The sequence below is a fragment of the Brienomyrus brachyistius genome, chromosome 25 (genome assembly GCF_023856365.1).
Source record: "Brienomyrus brachyistius isolate T26 chromosome 25, BBRACH_0.4, whole genome shotgun sequence".
NCBI classification, from domain to species: Eukaryota; Metazoa; Chordata; class Actinopteri; order Osteoglossiformes; family Mormyridae; genus Brienomyrus; species Brienomyrus brachyistius.
The window spans coordinates 3,354,190-3,374,926 of NC_064557.1; the positions used below are offsets into that span (position 1 = coordinate 3,354,190).

At 41.6% G+C, this 20,737-nt stretch overlaps 2 protein-coding genes across 2 annotated transcripts; both read left to right on the forward strand.

Annotated features, from left to right (window-relative positions):
- The first annotated feature begins 7,294 nt into the window (after positions 1 to 7,294).
- si:dkeyp-118a3.2 (uncharacterized) lies at positions 7,295 to 12,897 on the forward strand. The gene is made up of 7 exons (XM_048996016.1): positions 7,295 to 7,299; positions 8,923 to 9,147; positions 9,600 to 10,133; positions 10,724 to 10,894; positions 12,220 to 12,331; positions 12,507 to 12,596; positions 12,793 to 12,897. Exons 2-7 carry the CDS (start codon positions 8,958 to 8,960, stop codon positions 12,863 to 12,865), a joined length of 1,170 nt encoding a protein of 389 aa, XP_048851973.1. The 5' UTR covers positions 7,295 to 7,299; positions 8,923 to 8,957; the 3' UTR covers positions 12,866 to 12,897.
- Positions 12,898 to 14,164: 1,267 nt separating this feature from the next.
- Positions 14,165 to 17,569, forward strand: LOC125720481 (leucine rich adaptor protein 1-like). Its single transcript, XM_048995948.1, has 2 exons — positions 14,165 to 14,733; positions 16,247 to 17,569. Exons 1-2 carry the CDS (start codon positions 14,419 to 14,421, stop codon positions 16,577 to 16,579), a joined length of 648 nt encoding a protein of 215 aa, XP_048851905.1. The 5' UTR covers positions 14,165 to 14,418; the 3' UTR covers positions 16,580 to 17,569.
- The last annotated feature ends 3,168 nt before the right edge of the window (positions 17,570 to 20,737 follow it).

Consider the following 20,737-nt stretch of genomic DNA (forward strand, 5'->3'; position numbering starts at 1 on the left):
GCCATTAATATTTATTGTCAATGGCAGTAGTGTATTCTACCCTAAATTTTACCTTGTATATTATCAGACCACTTAAACATGGAAGGATTCGTTTTCTGTAATAAAATGTGCACGATGAATTGTTCTCGTTTAAATACTTTTCTATCCTGACCTTTACAAGCTCATAAAGTCCAAGCTGCTTGCAGTAGAAAGAACAAAGTAACACTCGATATTGATATTGTTTTATTGGGAAGCAGAAGAAGGATATTGTCTCATTTCAACGCTTATGAAACACCTATCTGGACACCTTCGCTCCTAGAGAGAGCCAATCTGTAAGGATCGCCTGCAGCTCGATATATAGTTAGCTAAAAATCATTTCGGCCGCACCAACCGGATGCTGTGAACAAAATGTAACACACCTGGTGAAATGTACTCGTCCTGCTGAAGAACATTCTTGTTCTTCACGGTATCTTTGCTTGGTACCTTCAAGGTATCCTTATGTCTCTACTGATTAACAGCGTTTGCTGTACATCTAAAATGGACTACAAGCAACGTAACCACATAGTCGAAGTACTCGTTTGAACCATCCGTGAATTTTGTTTGCTACCAATCAGCCAATTATCAAAACTTGAACACCCTCAACTGTTGGCCCCTGATGTTAACCTCATTTGATGCCATCTATTGACCTCTTTGCCCACCCAAAAATTTATTTCTGTCTGCAGGTGAAACCTGTCATTTGATTGGTCAGCTGTTTCATTTTGCAGTACTTTTTGTAAAATGTTGTACCCTATGCATAATATTTGCGAGGCCTTCACTGCGAGTGCAACACGCATTATAGCACATAAATATAAAGCACTTTTGTACGACTCTGTTGTTAAATACAAGATATAAAAATGAACTAAACTGAATCAAACCTCAGTACCAAGCCGAAAACGTAGCTAATTTAGCCCAATAGCTAAAATCCAGGTCATCGACATGCTGGGGGAAAAGACAACGCAAGGCGAACCCCCACCCCCCGCAACAATATTACTCAGGTACAGCTGACTAAGGATGTAGCTAGACATGACATAAAGACATGAGTAATTGTAGGGACCCGGGCGGCCTCATTAAATTTGGTACTACAGGCCTTCTGTACATGTGCACATTCATCAACGCGGAATTCACATTCACAGCACCGTGTACCATCCCGCCAAACATTGGGCACGCAGTGGATGAGCACCCCCTGGATAGGACACCCCAGTCTGACCACATGCTCTCACACACTAAGGACTAAAGACATCAATTCAGCTAACTGCATGTCTTTGGCCCCTTTGGAGGGAAGCTGTACAAACATAAGGAGAAACTCCAAACTCACAAGGCCAGAGGAGTAACCGCGAAGCCACAGCTCAATATAAAATATTAAATGAATTGACAAAGTACTGCAAACAAAGCATAAACTATTATGATGAATTTCGCAAGAAGGAAGATCATTCATAGACTGCGTTCTGCAAGCCAGGCAGCCGCTGAATTTAGCTGTTGTTTTTTTTTTTTTGCTTTCAGTTTTAAGTTCCATGTGCATCTCGTGTATTTATCTTCTACACATTCTGCCTGCCATTTCAAGACAGCCCAGATAAAAAATTAAAATGGGTTTTACCCATTAATAGTAGGACAGTTCAAGGGTACAACTGCAGGACACCCCCAGGGGTGTTAAGCAGTCACTTTCAAGTGATGTTTGTTTTCGTCTTTGCACATTTGTTCTGTCGCTGTACCCTTAAGCCATAAGCTAAACGATTAACCTCCTCAGACTGGCCGATAATGCAATACAGCTATTGTAAAACAGAAACCAGTGAACTCTATTTTAGGTCCGCTTACACATAGCACCAGAGACCAGCTGTAACAATGACTCAATTAAAATTCTGCTATTACTCACACAAAAATGTTCTGAGGGCAGAACAAAAAAAAATGATTGGTTCAGAGAGAAAACCAATCAGATTATAGAGGAGGTGAGTCTACTGTAAGTGACTAGATATGAAGCCAAGAGATCTGATTGGTTGATCCTAATTGGTCTAATTGTTTGGACCCACCTCCTCTACAATCTCCAATTGGTTATCTTTCTAAACCAATCATTTTTCATTCTGCCCTCAGCACATTTTTGTGTAAGTAAAACTCTCATTAACTACTAGTACCATATCTGTAAACCTCAGCTCTATTTAACTTGCCCATTAAATAAATTCGACTGAAGCTCAATAGATCCTTTCCACCTCTTGTTTAATTCTGCGTTGACCTGCGTTGACCTTCCTTAGTCTCACGCCCCTATTCTCCCTCCATAATCCAAGAAATATTGCCTGCAAGTCATGTCTTTATACCTTTATTTACATATTATGACACATGTCAACAGAATCTTTCTCTCGGGAGTTACTTTCTGATTTCTAAATCAAAAAGATAGGAAAGAACACATATTCCAGTGACAGTCTAAATAGTCCATATATAGAGCTGCAGGAGCAGTAGAAGCGTATATTCTGGAGGCAGTGGATGCCACGTTGGGTGAACTGAAATCCCAGAAGCGAAAGTGCATAATCTTCCGGCAGGAGAGAAAAAGTGAAGAACCTGTTTGATCTTTTTGTCAGGGATTATCTATCAGAGAGGAAAAATGTCAGCCTCTGTGAAGGAGCCAGACTGAATCTGAGAGCCAAAATATAAATTAGTTTTAAAACTCCTAAAATATCACATATCTGGTGATAACAAACTGGCCGTGCACTTTGTCGTAATGAGGAAGAATTGAATAGGCTAGTTTTTGTTCTTTTGTGATTTTTTTGTGTGTGTTTATGTTTGTGAATATACAGGGGCTGCCAGCTTTGGTCAGCTGACTGGAGTAAGAATATCAGTTTGACACACACATTTACATGTGTATTTACATGTAGTCTGTAGGTTTTGCAAACTACCCCAGCTCTTTTGATGAATCTCATTTTAGGTTTATAATGGAATAATATAGGTTTGCCGTGAGACGTTTCTTGCATGAGCGTGCGAGTCTGAAAGCGTGAGCGTCACGACAGATGCGTGAGAGTTGGCAACACTGAATACAAATGTTTCAACAATGTTCCAGAAAGTTCTAGGACCACATGACCTTCAGAGGGTTTAGAGAGCGCACACCACAAATACAGGAAGTAGATTTATTTACTTCCCCAGAGGTACCGTGTGAGAGCAGAGCATGAAGCCACAGTGTGCACCAAATTGGTAGAAATGTGCAAGTCACTGAATGACAGAAAAACCCAGTAAGACCCCCGTAAGACCCAGACAGCTGGCGAAAAGTGGCACAGTTATTTATAACGACACAGACTGAAACATAAAGACGCACATCTCATATACCACAGTCCCCCTCACATCTTTCTCTTACATTACAGCCATTTCCTGTAGCTGTTAATGACATTGACTGTCTTTATCGCAGGTGAGTGACATGGCTGGCTCATTAGCGTGGCGTTTCTCATAAGCCTCTGTGCATCTTTTATGGACTCGATGTGTCCTTGCGCTACAATTATTTGCGGCGTGTCAGGATATTCTGCCCAGATCCTCATAACACATCCGATTTTCCAGCTAGCATGCATTCTGGGCATCTCCAGTGCTCTTTTAAACTCAATAATTGCATCTAATGATGAACCAAGCGTGTATTTCGGTGTTAATCTTCTGTCCTTCATCATTATACTCTGCAAACACTTTCGGTTCTATTTTATTTTCCTACCAGCATGTAATAACGTATGGAAGTTATTTAGTTATATTCTGAACAGCAGCCCTTGTAGACAATGCAATGGCAAAGTAGCATAATTTACGATCTGGATAAGGAGGCCTACCTTTACAACCCACATTTACAGAAAAAAACATTATACTGCGTAGCACCCTCTAGTGTTAAATAACCTGAATTACCTCATCACGTTTTGATGCCATTTTTTAACGTACAGTATTGTTTCCAAATCATGTTTTTTTTTTTTTATTATTATTATTTTTTTTATATAAAAATTAGCGCCTCATTTCTGTGCTGTATTAGATTTGTATTGATGTTTGGCCTCCCATTCAACATCTATTCCGTTCTAATAATACCATGGATCAAGTATTAAATAACCAGAGTCATTTAATGATTTCCCAGGAGGAAACATACTGTCTCTTTACCGCATATATTAAATATCGTTAAACACTTTCTTCACAGCTACTGTTTTGTATCAGATTTCTGACAAGGTTCCTCGTGCGTAGAACTGAAATACTCCGATTACCGCGTTCATCATAAATCTGAGCAATAACAGATTTATATACTAATAAGGGCAACAATCATTTAGACCCCACGCCAGGGGACATTGCAAACCCTGGACTCATACATACAGGAGTAACAAGCTGGCCTGGAATCGTGTGTCTGGACTGGGAGGGGAAAACGTAAGGTCCATTTATCGACTCCCATGCACACGATGAATGCACACAACATACATGAAGACACATGCGCGTAAATTTCGCGTGAGATATTAAAAACAGGACATTACATGAGAAGTGATAGCTTTTAGAATATGATCAATTAGGGCAATTAGGGCTGGGTAGGGGTTAATGTTGTTATTGTTGGGATTAGGGTTTTTCCTGTAGAAATGAACTGACGTCCCCACAAAGATATGAATTTCAGAGGTGTGTGTGTGTGTGTGTGTGTGTGTGTGTGTGTGTGTGTGTGCCTGTCTGTCTGTCTGAAAGGAGAGCAAGATGGGATATTTGAAAAGAAATATTCCAATACCTGCACTTGTGCAAATGGCAAATAAAACATCATTTCAGTAACAGAGATTGTAACAGTGATGTTTCCTGCTGCCTGAAAGTCCACAGCTTTTAAATAATAGTGAGTCCTGAATAGTGACGTAACTGAGCTACACCTAAGATTCAGATTCACAGTGATAGCAAACAGACTGTTGCTGACTCAGTGCCAGATATTTAACTCTGGCTGGCAGATCTCCATGAGCTCCGAAACATCGCATTCTTCACGGTCCAAGAGCTCAATTCAGTTATTAATGTATAATAAAGCTGTTAATATATGTTAGGATGTTATGGTATACTTACAAACTGCTTATGAATGCTCAATTAATGCATTATAAAGGCTTTATGAAGGTGCAGTTAATGTAAAGTGTTACCTAAAAATTTAATGCTTAAAACACAGCAGAGGCCCCTGGGTTTCAGCCTGGGTGTACCCATACATTACAGCAGCCCTGCGGAAAAATGGACAGATAGGCAGTGGGGGGGGGTGACTGTTCTGAGGTGACAGTTTTCATTTTGAGCATTAAACATACATCCATCTGTGAACCTCTCATCCTGCTCAGGGTCACCGGGGGGATGTTGGAGCCGATCCCGGGCGGCACAAGGCGCGAGGCTGAGTTACGCCCTGGACAAGAACCAATACTGAGCAGTTTAAACTGTATCCATAATGTTCGCTATGACAACCTTTTTTAATAGTAGGGATTCCAACCTGATAAATTTCCCCCAATAAACACAGATGTGACATTTAAGGGCAAGTGTATTTCCTCGGCTAATGGTAACGATATTGAACACTTAGAGACATGGTTTGGACAGCGTTAAACTCTTAGCTGTATGGTACACTCTCAGAAAAAAGGGTAAATAATTTGTACCTTTGCTTGTCCCTGGGTCTGTACCCTCAAGGGTCTGCCAGTTGTACCCTTAGCTGTAGGTAATTGTACCTTTTAAGGTACGGAAATGGACTCTGAGGAACATTTCTGTACCATTGATGGTACGTTAATGCTGTTTGTGCCTTTGTGATGTTCCTCAGAGTCCATTTCTGTACCTTAACAGGTACAGTTACAAGCAAAGTGACAAGCGAAGGTACCTGTACACATTTTGTCCTTTTTTCTGTGTGTGTAGACAAACTCCATGACCTGATTCCCCTGCTTAGGCCTGTATCATAGCATGAAAACGGCACTTTATAACAGTTAAAATGAGAGGTGAGGGTTAGGTTCACGCTGCCACTGAAACATTTTGACTACTGTCAGGCATACCAAAGGACAGGTCAAGCCTTTGTGTATAATCTAACCGTCAAAACTGTATTTAACAGCAGGTTTGCCCGATACACTTTACCCTAACCCACTGTGGTAATTTCCCTAGGTGTGGTTACGGTAGGGTAATGTACCAGCTGATTACCATGGCGATGATCAGGTCAGTCCTTATTTAAGCCCCAGCTGATGTACCATACCCCCATTTTAATTCCACCTCTCATTTCCACGGCATGTCAGCATGTTAAGGGAGCTCCACTCAGAGATGATGAGTGTGACTCTCACGTCGTGAGCCTTTCCAGGAGAGTAATGATGCTTAGGATGATTCCCGAGTGGTTACGAGCCGTCTGCGGGCGCGCGCGCCCCTGTTGACGTGTGCGCGCACGTCGTTTAAATAGCCGACATCAGGGTTCGTGCAAATACTGTAGCTGCCGCTGATGCAACGGAAAATGGGGGGATTTATACAGTACGGGGAAGCCTGATTTAAAAAAATAATAAAACTCATTAGCGACTGTGTCGGATTTAAACAAAGCTAACAAAATCTTCAATCAAAATAATGCCGACTCAGAATTGCCATCTATTGTGCAGCGCGCATAAAAGAAAGTATTTGAATTTGAGACGGATGGTTCTGAAATTTTGCAAAGCTTATAAAACCACCCCCTCCTCCCACTCATTTGCTATTCCGCTTTGAATCAAATTAGAATTGACTGGATGTCAAACCTCAGGTACTTGAAATGACCTCTTAAAATTAGTAACATTTCAAGCAAAACCGTTAACTCACAATTTGAGCTAACAGAGACATCTGCTGGTCAATTTTGTCCAATACAAACTCAATACGAAATAAACTGCCAGTGAAAATAAAACTCAGTAGCTCATTCAGGTACATTACATTGAAGTTAATTGCATAAAACACTGAATTAAGTGCGCTAAAAAATGTTTTATTAAGATTAAATTAGAAAAAAATGATTTGATCATATTTTGATGTGTAAACAGATATCAACTTCAGTTCAATCGAGATAGATAAATAAAGCAAAACAAATAAATACATTTTTCTTGTTCTTTTCAGCATTCGGGGTTTTTAATGATTTGCTTTAGATCGACCTTTTCCCTAAGAAAAATATGGGTGCAGTAAACCCAGGAAGACCCACCTTTAACAGATCTCCTTAAATTAAACAGAATTAACGAAACACCAAGTGAAGAAACCGGATAATGATGTTAACGTACGTCTTTCCTCAGCGGGTACAACCATTAGCTAAATGTCCCATGTCTCCCCTACCAGCTGGGGGAGTCGTTGTTGCTCTTTGTAGGCTTGAAAATCCACGTATGTATGTGAATATACTCAGAGCTACTTCGAGTGACAGTAACGATAAGATATGAGGTTATAAAATGCACAAGGGGTGCTACTCCTTTAACTCATTTCCCCTTGCATACATTTGATACTTCATGGATCTCATCGGTTGAACCCGACAGTGACTGACGCAGCATCAGTCACAATGTTTCAAATTCGTGCTTCTCCAATCACTCGACTGCTAATCTAGTCAGAGCTGAGCGCTGAATCAAAATTCGAGAGATTGCAAAGGATTTTGGCGGCTCTGGAGGTCAAATGTGATTCGGCGGTAGTGATGGCGATGATGTGCAGAGATTATTGAGGGACCTTGGGGTGTGATGCATGACTGCGCCAAACAGGTACCCAGAAGGACAAGAAACCCCCCCCCTCCCCATACTAACCACTTATCCTGGTCAGGGTTGTGAGGTCATCATCATCAATATTACTGATGAGCAGATAACATTAAGTTTCTTGCTAATAAACTATATGATGATTTGCTTTTCAATGTCTGGTATTGTGAATTCTAATTCTCGTTGTTATACGAGCTGCTCGAATGCACGGGGACGTAAGCCCGACTTTGTGACCTGGGTCGCGTCTAACCCCTGGTTATGCGTAATATAATTAAATCTCAGACACCCAAGCACAGCTACAGCGCCAGAGAGAGCGATGTTATCCGTGTTTATTACGCGTGACGGAAAAGCATGGAGTCGCTTCGTTCACGGAACCAACACCCAAGCATGAGTCGGCATTTTTCCTTCATTAAAATCTGCAATAAAATGTTACGCGGCTCCCTTAAGACCGAGATAATGAAGCTGTCGGTAATCATATTTTCTATTTTGGAGCATAAGACCAAGTCATAAATGTTATTTGTTTACCGTCGACAGAACACTGAATAGTTCTTCTCTGTTCATTACCATCAATTAAAATGTGTTTGGAATCAAGGGAAGAGTGAATGCAGGTATAGGTGAATTATAAAATAGGGTTGGAAATGAGCAGAACTGGTAATGAAGCATTATTCAGTCTGCAGGTTGTGAGCCCTTTGTCAGTACATTTTAGATATGAAGGACGAGGGTCATTCAGGCTTCTCTCAGCCTGGTTCCACGGAAGGTAAGGAGGATTAGATTAAACTCTAAGGGCTTATTATTGAACTCGCCAAGACAACGTACATTTCATGTGGATCCACATATAAAGTCTGTGATACATATTGTTAATGCTAAGCGCAAAACGTGCAAATAATACTTCTACCTCAAGATACAACACTCACCTTAAGATGGCCGTCGGTCTCCCTTATACTAACATCAATCATCAGGAATAAGGATGTTTCAAATAATTTACGAAAATGAAAGAAATTCACTCCAAGACCTTGAGACAAAATCTTATGCTGAACCGGAAAAGGGAAAGTTATGTAGAGGGCAATAATGATGAGGTTTGGGAGCATCCATATTTAGAAAATCAGCCAAAGAGAACATGTTGAAGTTGGACTGATTTAGGACGGACTCTGCCGCATCTCACCGACAGTTCTTGGCACTGTGAGTGAGACATACCGCTTCACTTTTAACACACTGGTCATACGATTCTCTTCAGCATCTCACAGTGATCTGTGACTTTTCCATTCAGGCGCACAGCCAGAACAGCCGAAGCTTATTCTCAACATGGCTTCGGGGCCTGATTCCACATATTGCTGCTGGAACGGCTCTCACATCATTGTGTGTCGAGTGACCTGTGGGCTGGACCTGCTCCGAGATACAGGCCGAGTGAAAAGCCATCGTGGAACCGCAATGGGAACATCTCTTCTTCAAGGAATTATCTTCATTCTACTTTTATACGTCTGCAAGTCTCAAGGTACGGCAGCTCCTCCTTTTATTAAATTCTACATAGTTTTATGTATTTTATTTTATTTATTTTCTTGGCAATATTTATTAGAAAACTACAGATGCACCAGAATATCTATTGATATAAGCGTGGTGCATCGCAGAATATTTTAGGCAATATTTGAAATTCACAGCTTTGTAACTTGATTTAGTAAAATCCTGTTGTTGTGAAATACAAGCTGGTAATTCTGATTAATTTGTAACAAATCATTAGAAGACTTACCATTCATAAGATCAGCCAAAATTGATCTTTTTATTGGGGCATTTTAGGTGAAATAATTTCTAAGCACTTTTCATATGTTCAGTAGTTTCTGCTTTTTGCAGAACCAGATTTTTACGCATTTCGTTATGTGTTCCTTATCTCAAAAGTTCAATGAGAAGATAAAAAATTCAGAGCTAATAGTTACTTTTTATATTTTTAAGATATTGTTACTTCCAGGACACCTTTTTCAGCAGATATAAACCTTCCATCAACTGTGATCACAACAATGTCAAATGGGAGTATGGAGAAACCAGTGGAACACAGTGTGGAGGACATGAAGGGAGAACGTGTGGAGATGAAGGGTGGAGAACGAGACACAGAAGAGGTTGGGGCTGATTCTAGGGAGGGGATTCCAGCAATGGCTGATGAGGTAGCAGCTCTGGTGGAGGAGAAGAACAGCAGAGAAGACTACAATGATCAGGTTGACGATAGCAGTGACCCAATGGTTGGCGCAGGGGATGGCAGAAACGAGGCTGGAGGGCAGTCTGAGGAGGAGGACAGGATGGGGATGCAAGAGGGCTACGAGGAAGACGTTGGAATGGAGGATTTTGAGAACTATCGGGAAGAAGTGGTTGGATCAGATGTGGAGGTAGAGTTTGCAGATAAAGAGGAGGTTGATCTGGAGGTCAGAGATGGCGCTCCGGTAGACATTTTCACAAGCAAAGGCTCAAATGAAAGTGAAACTGAGACACAAGGTAAGTTTCAAATGGGTTTCAAATGCCACAGCATTTTGAGCTCTTGCGTCACTAGGATAGACATTTTCAAGTATCCCTTCCCCCAAAATATTTAACGGATCAATTCTTTTATGTGCCATAATCATAAGAAAGTTCTCCAGAGAACTGGGGTCGGGCGCCAACAATGCAACAACACCAACTCTCTTCAGAGTAAATTCACAAAGCAGAGCACTGGGGACGGGTGTAAACAATACAATAAGACCAACTCTCTTCAGAGTAAATTCACAAACTATTGTAATTTAAGAATATCAACAAACCGATAGGAGCTTCTCATTTATTTACAATCGCGTTAAATTATGTGCTTTATACAAACCAATTCATCCGTTTTCCATAACTGCTTATCCAACACAGGGTCAAGAAATAAATTAGAAATACAGACTAGCTAATTTTCATGTATTTAACATTGTGTTTTGAATGCTAATCCAAAATGCATTTCGCAAGATGACAAGTACACGTGCAGAGAGCAATTTTCATTTGACAAATTAGCCCGTAACTCAGAGGGTCTCCATCCAATTTTCACTGCGACGCTAAATGTCTAACCTGTGTCACAGATCTGCCCGCTGCTCCACTTGACACTTATGTACCACCATGGTCACATGGCAGCACCAGCATGCCAACCCCGGATGATTGTCTGGAGGACGTTGCAACCACAACCCCCAATCTTTTAAACGAGGATGAAGATCTCAGTCATGAGCTATTAGAGGACACCACAGACGATTCTGGTATAGTACAAATGCCCATTATTACCCTGCCATGTAAATAAGTTACTTTTTCAGATAATATACCAGTACCAGACAAAAGTTTAGAAAGACCAAGCTGCCTACAGTGATAGCGTCATGTCACATGACCTGGTCACCTGACCTAAACACAGTAGAAATGGTTTTGGAGGAGTCTGACCAGAAAGTGAAGGAAAAGCACCCAATGAGAGCTCAGCATATGTGGGACCTCCTGCAGGACAGCTGGAAAAGCATCTCAGGAGGCCACCTCATGGAACTGGTGTAGAGGAGACAGTAGAGTCTGCCAGTCCCTGGGGTGATTGGGGATAAGGGCCTCGCTCAAGGGCCGAATGATGGTATCACTCTGCTGACCATGGGATTTGAACCAACAACATTCTGAGTCTCAACCCATAGAACTAACCCCCTCCACCACAACATTTTTCTTATGTTGAATAGTTTTTTGGTTGATGCTAAATTCCATATATGTTACATTTTTATGTTAGTTAGACACAAAATTAGGTCCATAGCAAGGATAATAAATAATAATTACAGTCTTACATAAAGGCTAAAACGCCAATAGTTCCACAAAGCAGAATAAAACCTGACGGAACTCAGCATGGGGTTTGTCAAAGACAAGATCATGTTGTTCTTAGAGTCCATTAGCCAACACATACAACTGTACATGAGGTTCCTTAATACAGGATAACTTGTGGGCACATCAACACTAACAAACAATGAACCTGCACTGCACCATTTTGCCATTTTAAGCATCAACCTCATTCCATCATTGTACGCCGCAGTGAGTTTCCGCATATCGCTTCGTTCGTAGCGCTTCCATAGATGGGCAGTGTACACAGGGGTACAATACGCGCTTTTTAAAGTGCCGTTTTCACAGAAACAGAACAGATCCCAAACTTGCGTATCAGCATGTTAGCCTGTGCGTACAATAAGCGGCCCTGTCTGCGCATGTCCACATCGTCCGTCGGATCGTCAGATATGTAGTGTCCCAAGTACTCAATCACGGTACATTCCTTAAGAACAGCACCCGACAGAAAGAAGTCAGGAAATACCAGTTTCCCGTCCTCCTTACCGCTTACAATTTGAAGATTGCTCTTCCTGGCATTGTAAGTGATGTCTTTATAACTGTTCAAAAATGTTTAGAATAGTACAAATAAATCTCTTGATGCGTGGGTGTGTCCAAACTTTTGACTGGTACTACATATGTCATAGGACCAGGCACTTTAACTCACAAACACTATACATTTACTTAAAATATTATTCATTTATATTAGCGTGGGTCAGGATGGTAATTATAATTACTGTAATTCCAGTCCTTGGCATTGAGACATGGAAGATTGGCGCAATTTCAGCGGCCATATTCCTTTTCTTGGAAGCAGCTGTTATTGCTGTATACTGTCTAAAATACAGGAAAAGAATGTCCAGGTAAGTCTCCCTTCCAGCAGTTCGTTTAATTAATTGCGAAATGATTTAATCAATATAACGATTTAAATAAGTGATACAATGTATCACTGAAAAGGCATTAGTGCTAATTAAGGGTCTGGTTGACAGTAGTGGAAATACTGCTATTTATTTGATATACCTGCATGTAATTTCACAGACAGACAGTGTCAAATCTGGAGTCAGGTCGAATCATCAAACGGGAATCTAACACACACGCGGTGAATGGCGGCGATGGACGCGCTCCCCAGTAAGCGTAAGACATACTGTAGAGAGATATTCTCCTGCGTGCATTTGATATTGGGAAGCTGTCTAAACGTGAAAGTATTTTCTCCAGTGCTGAGCTAATATTGATTAGAGGCACTGACGTCTGTCTGTCTGTCTATCTATCTATTTATCTATCATTTTCAATAATAGTATGTTTATTAGTTGTTGTTGTTTTCTAGGATTACTTGCTCTGAAACGTCCCACAGAAAAGAACAGGAAATGATGTCAGATACGCAGCTGGATTCCCTTTAGGGCACACTTCTATGGATACTGGTGATGCCAGACCCCCCCCAGCCACCTACCTTTTCTTAATACGGTACATACCTGACTTGCTGCTGACTTGCTATGTCGCGTCATCAGAAGCGTCTTCAGTTTTCTCTGTGCACCGCTGTGCCCATTAAAATGACTTACTGTTCAATTCGTGTTTGCACATATTTTCATAAACCCCACATTTGCATAAGCGCTTCATCACTGCGCTGTAGAGTCTCACTCAAATGCTGTAAGAAAAGCATGCCTGCTTTTCTTGTAATATTACCCATACAAAGCATCAACAATCATTCCATACTTTGCAGTTCAATGCTTATCATTTTCAAAGCGTATAAATAAAGGTTATACATAATTTCAAGAGATAATAAAAGGCATTGTTTATTGAGCACACCTTTCTGCGAAAACTTTGAACCCAATACAATATCTTCACCGGACTGACTGTGTGTGCACGTTTACGTTTTATTTCGCAGGCCTTACCTTCTAAATGAGTTTGCATAACGATTTTAGTTTAATTATGTCCCAACCATGTGTGCTGCGATTGCTAAAAGAAGGCTGCAAATCGCTTACACCAATATATTAAAGTTGTATTCACCGCAGGTAATAAAATTAGTTGGATTCTATCATAAATACCGGACGATTCACTCAATTGTTTAACATAATACGCGGCCGAGTAATATCGTAAGATGCATTTATTGTTAGCTGACATTACGGAGATAGCAGTGCTGCTGTGCTGTAATAGCTACGCATTTTATTGGCATTAGATTAAATGCTACCCTCTTGGCATGATTTCAAGGCCGAAAATTAGCCAGCCTAGAAAAAGGAAACTCTGCGCACTCGTCCACCAGGGGGCGACAGTGTAATATTTGGTGCTAGTGTATTCAGTCTTTAAACATTTTTTTTTTAAAAAAAGAAAAAAAAAGAACGAATGAATGGATGAATCAATCAGTCGATATTGATCATTAACAATTACAAAGTGAAATTCAGTAGGGGTGACTATAAATTTTTATTGGTTGAATAATATATTATACACCTAGTAAATAAAAAGACCACAAAAATAGAGTTCGATAGATAGATAGATAGATAGATAGATAGATAGATAGATAGATAGATAGATAGATAGATCCTGCCTTTTTATTTTAAACCTATAGCTAAAGGAATGCACGAGTGACTCAGTCTGAGAGGTTTCACAGTTGTTACACGTTTCACAGTGTCAGTTTATTCCTTTTAATGGGCCTGTATAAATTTGCGTACATGCCTAAATGTGAAAGCTTGAGTTTGCCCGTAAATGGCTCCAGGAAGGGGCCCCCATGCTATAAAGGGCAGGGCTGATTCGGCAGATGAAGGAGCGTCGGCAGCCGGTGTTATCGGGTACAACACGTGGCCCCGCACCTATTACAAAGGCAAATACTCAATCTGAAACAATACAGCATTTTACACTGGATGCCGTCTCTTTTATTCCTACTTTCATTTGAAGTCGGCACTGTAAATAATTTACTTTTAAAGTGAAATATCAGTTATAATCATGCATCGGGTGAAGAATGCAACAGAAACCAAACTATTGCCGCAAGTCATTTACTTATGAGAGCGAAGGACGTGAACCGAGAGCGCTGGACATCATCAGCTTTTATCACTTCGCAACTAATCGTGATATGGATGGTAACCCTGTGCTAGATTTTAAGGACATCGAGACGAAGGTGGGTCGCAAAATACCCGAAGGTCTCAAGCGATCGATCTGGCAAGGAGGATCTAAGCAAGCCAAGGAGGAGATGATCGCAGCGCCCTGCGTCCCGGGGGACAACGCCAGCGCGTCCCGGCGTCTGCACGGCAAGGTGCTCCTTCTAAGGCAAGAAATGGTAGGTAGATCCACCCATCGTGAACACTATATTCAGCATATTTTAACATTCAGTTCTGACATCAGATCGATGTAATATTAAGTATCAGGTATGAACAAAACTGGAGAGCATCCCTATACCATAGGAATAACAGTAAAGCAATCATTAACTAATGTGACTTTCCCTATTATGCTTGATATGACATCCTGAAGCACACATTAAATGTTATAAATATAAATACACTCTAACTTAATGTGAATAATGTGAATTTACCTGCTTGCAATTAAAATATGCCGCCATTTGGCGATACTTTTATGAGTCCAGCAAATGCCGTAACCCAAACCAATTGATGATTACTGGCTTTTTGTTGGTACTAAGACCAACACACAAAAAAATTCAGTAATCAATAAGGATATGTTAACAACAGTGTTAGCGTCTCTATTGTGCATTTTAGCAAAATATCCTGGAGCTGTTTCAAATGAAACTTTAATTTTTAAATTTTCTTTTTTTTTCTTTTTCATTTTTAATCACCCCCTTTACCCACTATCTGCCGTCTCTGCCCTTCTTACCTAAATTTAACTGAGAGCTTTTAAATGACAATGTTTCAGAAAAACGTCAGGCAATTGTAAACAAAACTCACAAGCCTAGTTTTACGGCACATGGTCAACGATTTATCAGAATTTGGAGGAGTGTAGAAAACCGTGGCTGGAAGTGTTCATACAAGAGAGAAATTTAAACACAAATAACTGGCACGCAATGCAAGTTTCTAGCTGGGATTATGCATCTGGGACTCAGACTAAACTGAAATATTATGAAATGCTTACATGAATAGCTTACAATGGACAGCAGGGTGTTTGCTAATACAGCTGAGGGCGATGAATCCTGCATTGCCTTTGAAATTAACTCCTGCCTTGAAGCTAAATCGGCTGCTTTTCCATTTAGCTGGCAATGGCGTGATTAGTCTGCTGCATCTCAAGCCGCAGTTACATTGAACGCATCGTCTATTATGCTTCTTTAACATATCCGACACTCGCCTTGGTATTTGTTTATCAATAACATATCTAACGGATTGACACTTACGGTCTTTAATGACAAAATGTGTCCCTGTTTTAAGGCTGTGAATTGTGCAGCATCTATAACTGATTAAATGCTAACAGCTGCGAGATGAGAGACTTAGCCAGCCCATAAACTAAAGTAATTAATGTGAAGCAAAATCCCTCTTTCGTTTTTATGGCAAATAGGCATATTTGTTCAAGATTCCAGGTTTCCTGATTACACTGTCATACCCAACAAACAGAGATTAGAAGCTCATTTACCATAGAATACAACAAGCTTCTTCAGCTCCACTGTTGTAGCATTTAATGTGCTTAGCAATGCATTTTTTTTAATTAGCTACTTTATATATATATTTTAAGTGTTCGACTTTTTATTACAGTGCTGAAACAAATGTGAATCTAAGTCCTTAACCGTTACGCCACCTGCTGTCCGGCCTTTGTTTAACGACACGCCCGCACCATGTTCCGTGACGCTTCAGGCGCACCTCCGTGCGATCGACATCAAGCTGATGCAGCAGCTGCTGGCGATCAACGATGCCATTGAGTCCATCAAGTGGGTGATGGAGGACAAAGGCCCCAGCAGGGACAGCAGCCTGGCCGGAAGCCTCAACAGCCTGCTGGACAGCCCTGAAAACTCCCTGAGGGGCAGCTGCGACAGCCTGCAGGGCATGAGCGACGGCTCTGACGGCGTTTCCGTCGGGAGCTACCTGGACACTCTAGACGTGGACAATTTCTCACAGCAGCTCGTTTTGGAGGATGCATTAGATAACGATGCAAAGGCAGAATTAAACACATATTATTGTTTCAGGTAATTGAGCAATAAGCCAGAGGAGATGGTAGGCTGTTCTTACCGCTGCCTACTGATTGGGGGTTTGCTGCCTACCACTCACTGCTCAGTTTATGGGGGGGAGGGGGCAAGCGTGGAATTTAGACCACATAATGTTTAATGTCAAGCAGCCCTCTTAAATCAAGTGGGAAATAAACATCTATCCATATTTTCACAGCAAAACAATTATCTTCACAAACATGTATCAGATATATCATGATTAATATGGTTTAGATTGAATGTGGCGTAGGTCTGCTTTCATCATTGGTAGGGATCAAATCAGCCCCAAACCCCCCCACCCCCCTAACCACATGGTACTCCTACAATACTGGTAGGGACATGTCCTTACTGTCCATACTGCACAGTACTCCCACAGTACTGGTAGGGACATGTCCTTACTGTCCATACTACACGGTACTCCCACAATACTGGCAGGGACATGTCCTTACTGTCCATACTGCACAGTACTCCCACAGTACTGGTAGGGACATGTCCTTACTGTCCATACTACACAATACTCCTACAGTACTGGTAGGGACATGTCCTTACTGTCCATACTACACAATACTCCTACAGTACTGGTAGGGACATGTCCTTAATGTCCATGCTACACAATACTCCTACAGTACTGGTAGGGACATGTCCTTACTGTCCATACTACACGGTACTCCCACAATACTGGTATGGACATGTTCCAACTGTCCATACTACACAGTACACTCACAATACTGGTAGGGACATGTCCTTACTGTCCATACTACACGGTACTCCCACAATACTGGTAGGGACGTGTCCCTACTGTCCATACTACACGGTACACTCACAATACTGGTAGGGACATGTCCCTACTGTCCATACCAAAATCTTCACCCTTGATACAATATAAAAGTACGATGGATGAGGAAATAAGAATGAGAATCCATTTATTTTCCCCATACAATGTTGAACAATAATTTAAATAATAAACAAATGATAAAACAAGCATGTCAGAACCTTAAGCCTGGTGCCCGTGTGAAAGTTTTAAACGAGATATGAGGTAAAACACGCTTTAGCTGCAGGGAAGTAGGTCTCCGTTCTTCAGGCAGCAAGCAAAACAACATTCCGCAGGTCGTTAGGTACATCACAAAATTACCTGGTTTGTTTTTTTTTTTTGCAAAGCAGTTTAAGTAATTAAGAGTTTTGCCCACTACATTGTAGCAGTTTTGCAAAGGTTTTATTAGGCGTGAGAATGTTTCCCTTTATTGTTAATATTTTGTGCTTTCTGTCATGATTTTTAATGGCAGAGCTGCTGAGAAGCAGTCCACCCACAAACCAGGTGTCAGCCATCTTTTATTTTGTTGCTGGAGAATTGGAAGGGACATATTTTTGGTGTGAATGAAGAAAGAGGCAGTTATTTTGAACAGAAACTGGGAATCGCTGCACTGCTGACGCACAAATGCCAAGTCGCTATGGATATAGCAGGGGAGTGATGTCACCAAAACCAAACCAATAGCAGGTCATTTCTCTTTTGAAAAAAAAAAACACCTGATTTCTGATTGGGTTACCAATCAGTCAGAAGTTTGGACACACATAGAAAGGTTTATTTGTTCTATTCTCTACATTTTAGAATGATTGTAAAGATATCAAAACTATAAAATGACTCATATAGGATTAGGCACTGACCAAAAATGAAAATTTGTTTGGGGGGGGGGGGTCTCTGTAGCTTGGGACTCAAAGGGCTGCTGGTTCCAATCCCTGGGTCGCCTCAGAGATGCCACCTTTGGGCCCCCGAGGAAGGCCTTTCATCCCAGCTGCCTGAGGGACTGGCTGACTCTACTGCCTCCTCCACTCCAGTTTCATTCTTTGGCCTCACTGGCCGCTTTACTTCGCTCTCTGGTCAAACTACTCCAAAGTCCAGGTCATGTGACGCTATCACTCTCCTTTGCAGGCAGCTTAGATGTGTCCAAACTTTTGACTGGTACCGTACTTGTCATGCCATAGTTAATTATTTGAACCCAACTCAACTGATTTCTGTTTTTTGGTTGGATGGGACATTTTACGTCTAAGTGCAAAAGCCGTCGTTAAAAGAGTATGTGGACGGCAAGGCGGAGTCTATAATTATCACATCTCCTTCTCGCTCTCATTCTAACCTTGAACATGCAATACTGCTAAACCACTGACTGTAGTTGGTTGAAGAATCCATCCAGAAGAATTCAGAAGACGTTTCTCCAATAACATGCTGTTTGTGCAGGAGGCTCTGGGTGGGCAGACTGGATGACTGGAGCTCCTTAAGCCCTCTGTAGGTGTCTTTCTAACTTCTTCAGTTCAGTAGTATCCACATATGAATGCTCCTTTGCATGAGAATGAAACACTAAACAGTTGTTGGTGTTAATGAATGCATTAATAACAGACAGTCACTTTTCTCTTAGATCCCCCTGGCTGGGTAAAATACCCCGTAATGATTATCTCCACCCCCAGCTAAATCGCTGCTCCTCTCACCTCAACTGCTAATCATGGGATCAAGGAGCTGTTTCACAAACTCATCCATTCTGGGATCTACTGTAGCGTGCCCGATTCCCAGGTACGACACGTGGGGAAAGTGTTGCACATCTCTCCATCCACAGGTCGATAACATCCATAAACATTCTACGGCACATCAATTATGCAGTGTGATGTCCACTAGATTTTTTTCACGTCAATTATGCTGAAAGTGAACACGATACCTTCACATTACTTATTTATGTGTTCTTTTCAGCTAGCAAAACAGTCAGGATGACATTTTAACTATTATTTGTCCTAAGTTGCTCATAGTAGCTATATAATTGCTGCGAAATTTCCCAAAACAAATCTGTACGTTAGGTTACAATGGATATTTCTCAGAACTCCATGCTTTTGAATAGGAAAATTGTTCTGGAAGCTGCCCAGCTAGCGGGGGACTGAATGGAACAAGATGCTGGATACGAAGGCTCGGAGCAGAGCGGCTTTAGAAGACAACACTGTCTAATTCTCCGCGCAGGTCGTTAGTATCCTTCACGAGGAGTCAACAATCACTTTTTCATCCCGTAATAACCTGATTGCTCCCTCCAGCGAAATTTTCACTGCTCTTAGACAAGAGAAGAAAATGTTAGCGTCAGATCAAAGGAGACACGTCAGCGGGTGTGTGCCGCGGGTGTGGAAAGCGATGCTGAGTATCGCGTATCGCCGTGCTGGAGAGCAGGCACACAAGAAGGAAATTAAAATAATGCTCAGCCCTCCCCGAATCACTGCTCTTATAGGATTTGGCACTGATAACACATTTCAGCTGTTCTCAGGTTACATCCTGGAGGATTACACTGTGTGTGGGTTTTCATTCCTAACAGCCTAATGCTACTAAAAGGATTGGCAACGGCGGCAAAATTACCATAATGATTAGTTTAGCTGAGCACTTCGGCGATTCGCTGGCGGAAAACCTGCACGCTCTGTAGCTTATAAAAATGCTATGCTGCGCGGACTCAAAAGCAAGATGTCAAAAGCAACATACCAGTGAGGACAGATTGGGGGGGGGGGGGGGGTCAGAGAGCAAAGCCCTCAGCATCCGGCACGCCTGGAGTAGTTGGGGTTAAGGGCCTTGATTAAGGGCCACACATTGATATAGCTACTCTGCCAGGCACAGGCTTCGAACTGACAGCCCTCGAAACACAGGCTGAAATGCTCCAGTGCTCCAGCTGTGGAGGGGTATTCTAAATGATGAGATGCATTTGCAAGTAGAGGGAAGGCTTTCTTCACATATCTCATCATGCTGTCCTTTTTTTTTACTGAAATACGCACCTACAGAGCTGAACTTGGGGTCTGAGAGCAGGATGAGCCACTTTCCAGGGGGGGTTAAGGGCCTTTCTCAATCCCCCAGTGGAGATGATGACTATCCTGCTGACACTCAAGTCGACGAGCTTCCAAACACCGGGACCGAACGCTAACCCCCTGAGCCAGGCATCCTGCCCCAAGATTAAGCTGTTTGTACTAGGGCTCGAACCCAGGACCTTCAGCGTGTAAAGCGGATGTGATAACCACTACACCACAGAACCAGCAGTCCTGTTCCATATATTGTATAACACAATCCTGCCAGGTAAACATCTTACAACCTAAATAGTCCCGATGAGCCCAAAACTGCACGAAACAAACATAAAGT

Bases quoted from the DNA above. Each gene is read 5' to 3' on its own strand.
- si:dkeyp-118a3.2 (XM_048996016.1), top strand. From the start codon at position 8,958: ATGGCTTCGGGGCCTGATTCCACATATTGCTGCTGGAACGGCTCTCAC. The intron at 10,134-10,723 runs GTAAGTTTCAAA...CCTGTGTCACAG, and splicing joins AAGTGAAACTGAGACACAAG to ATCTGCCCGCTGCTCCACTT. The intron at 10,895-12,219 runs GTATAGTACAAA...CTGTAATTCCAG, and splicing joins GGACACCACAGACGATTCTG to TCCTTGGCATTGAGACATGG.
- LOC125720481 (XM_048995948.1), top strand. From the start codon at position 14,419: ATGCAACAGAAACCAAACTATTGCCGCAAGTCATTTACTTATGAGAGC. The intron at 14,734-16,246 runs GTAGGTAGATCC...GTGACGCTTCAG, and splicing joins TCCTTCTAAGGCAAGAAATG to GCGCACCTCCGTGCGATCGA.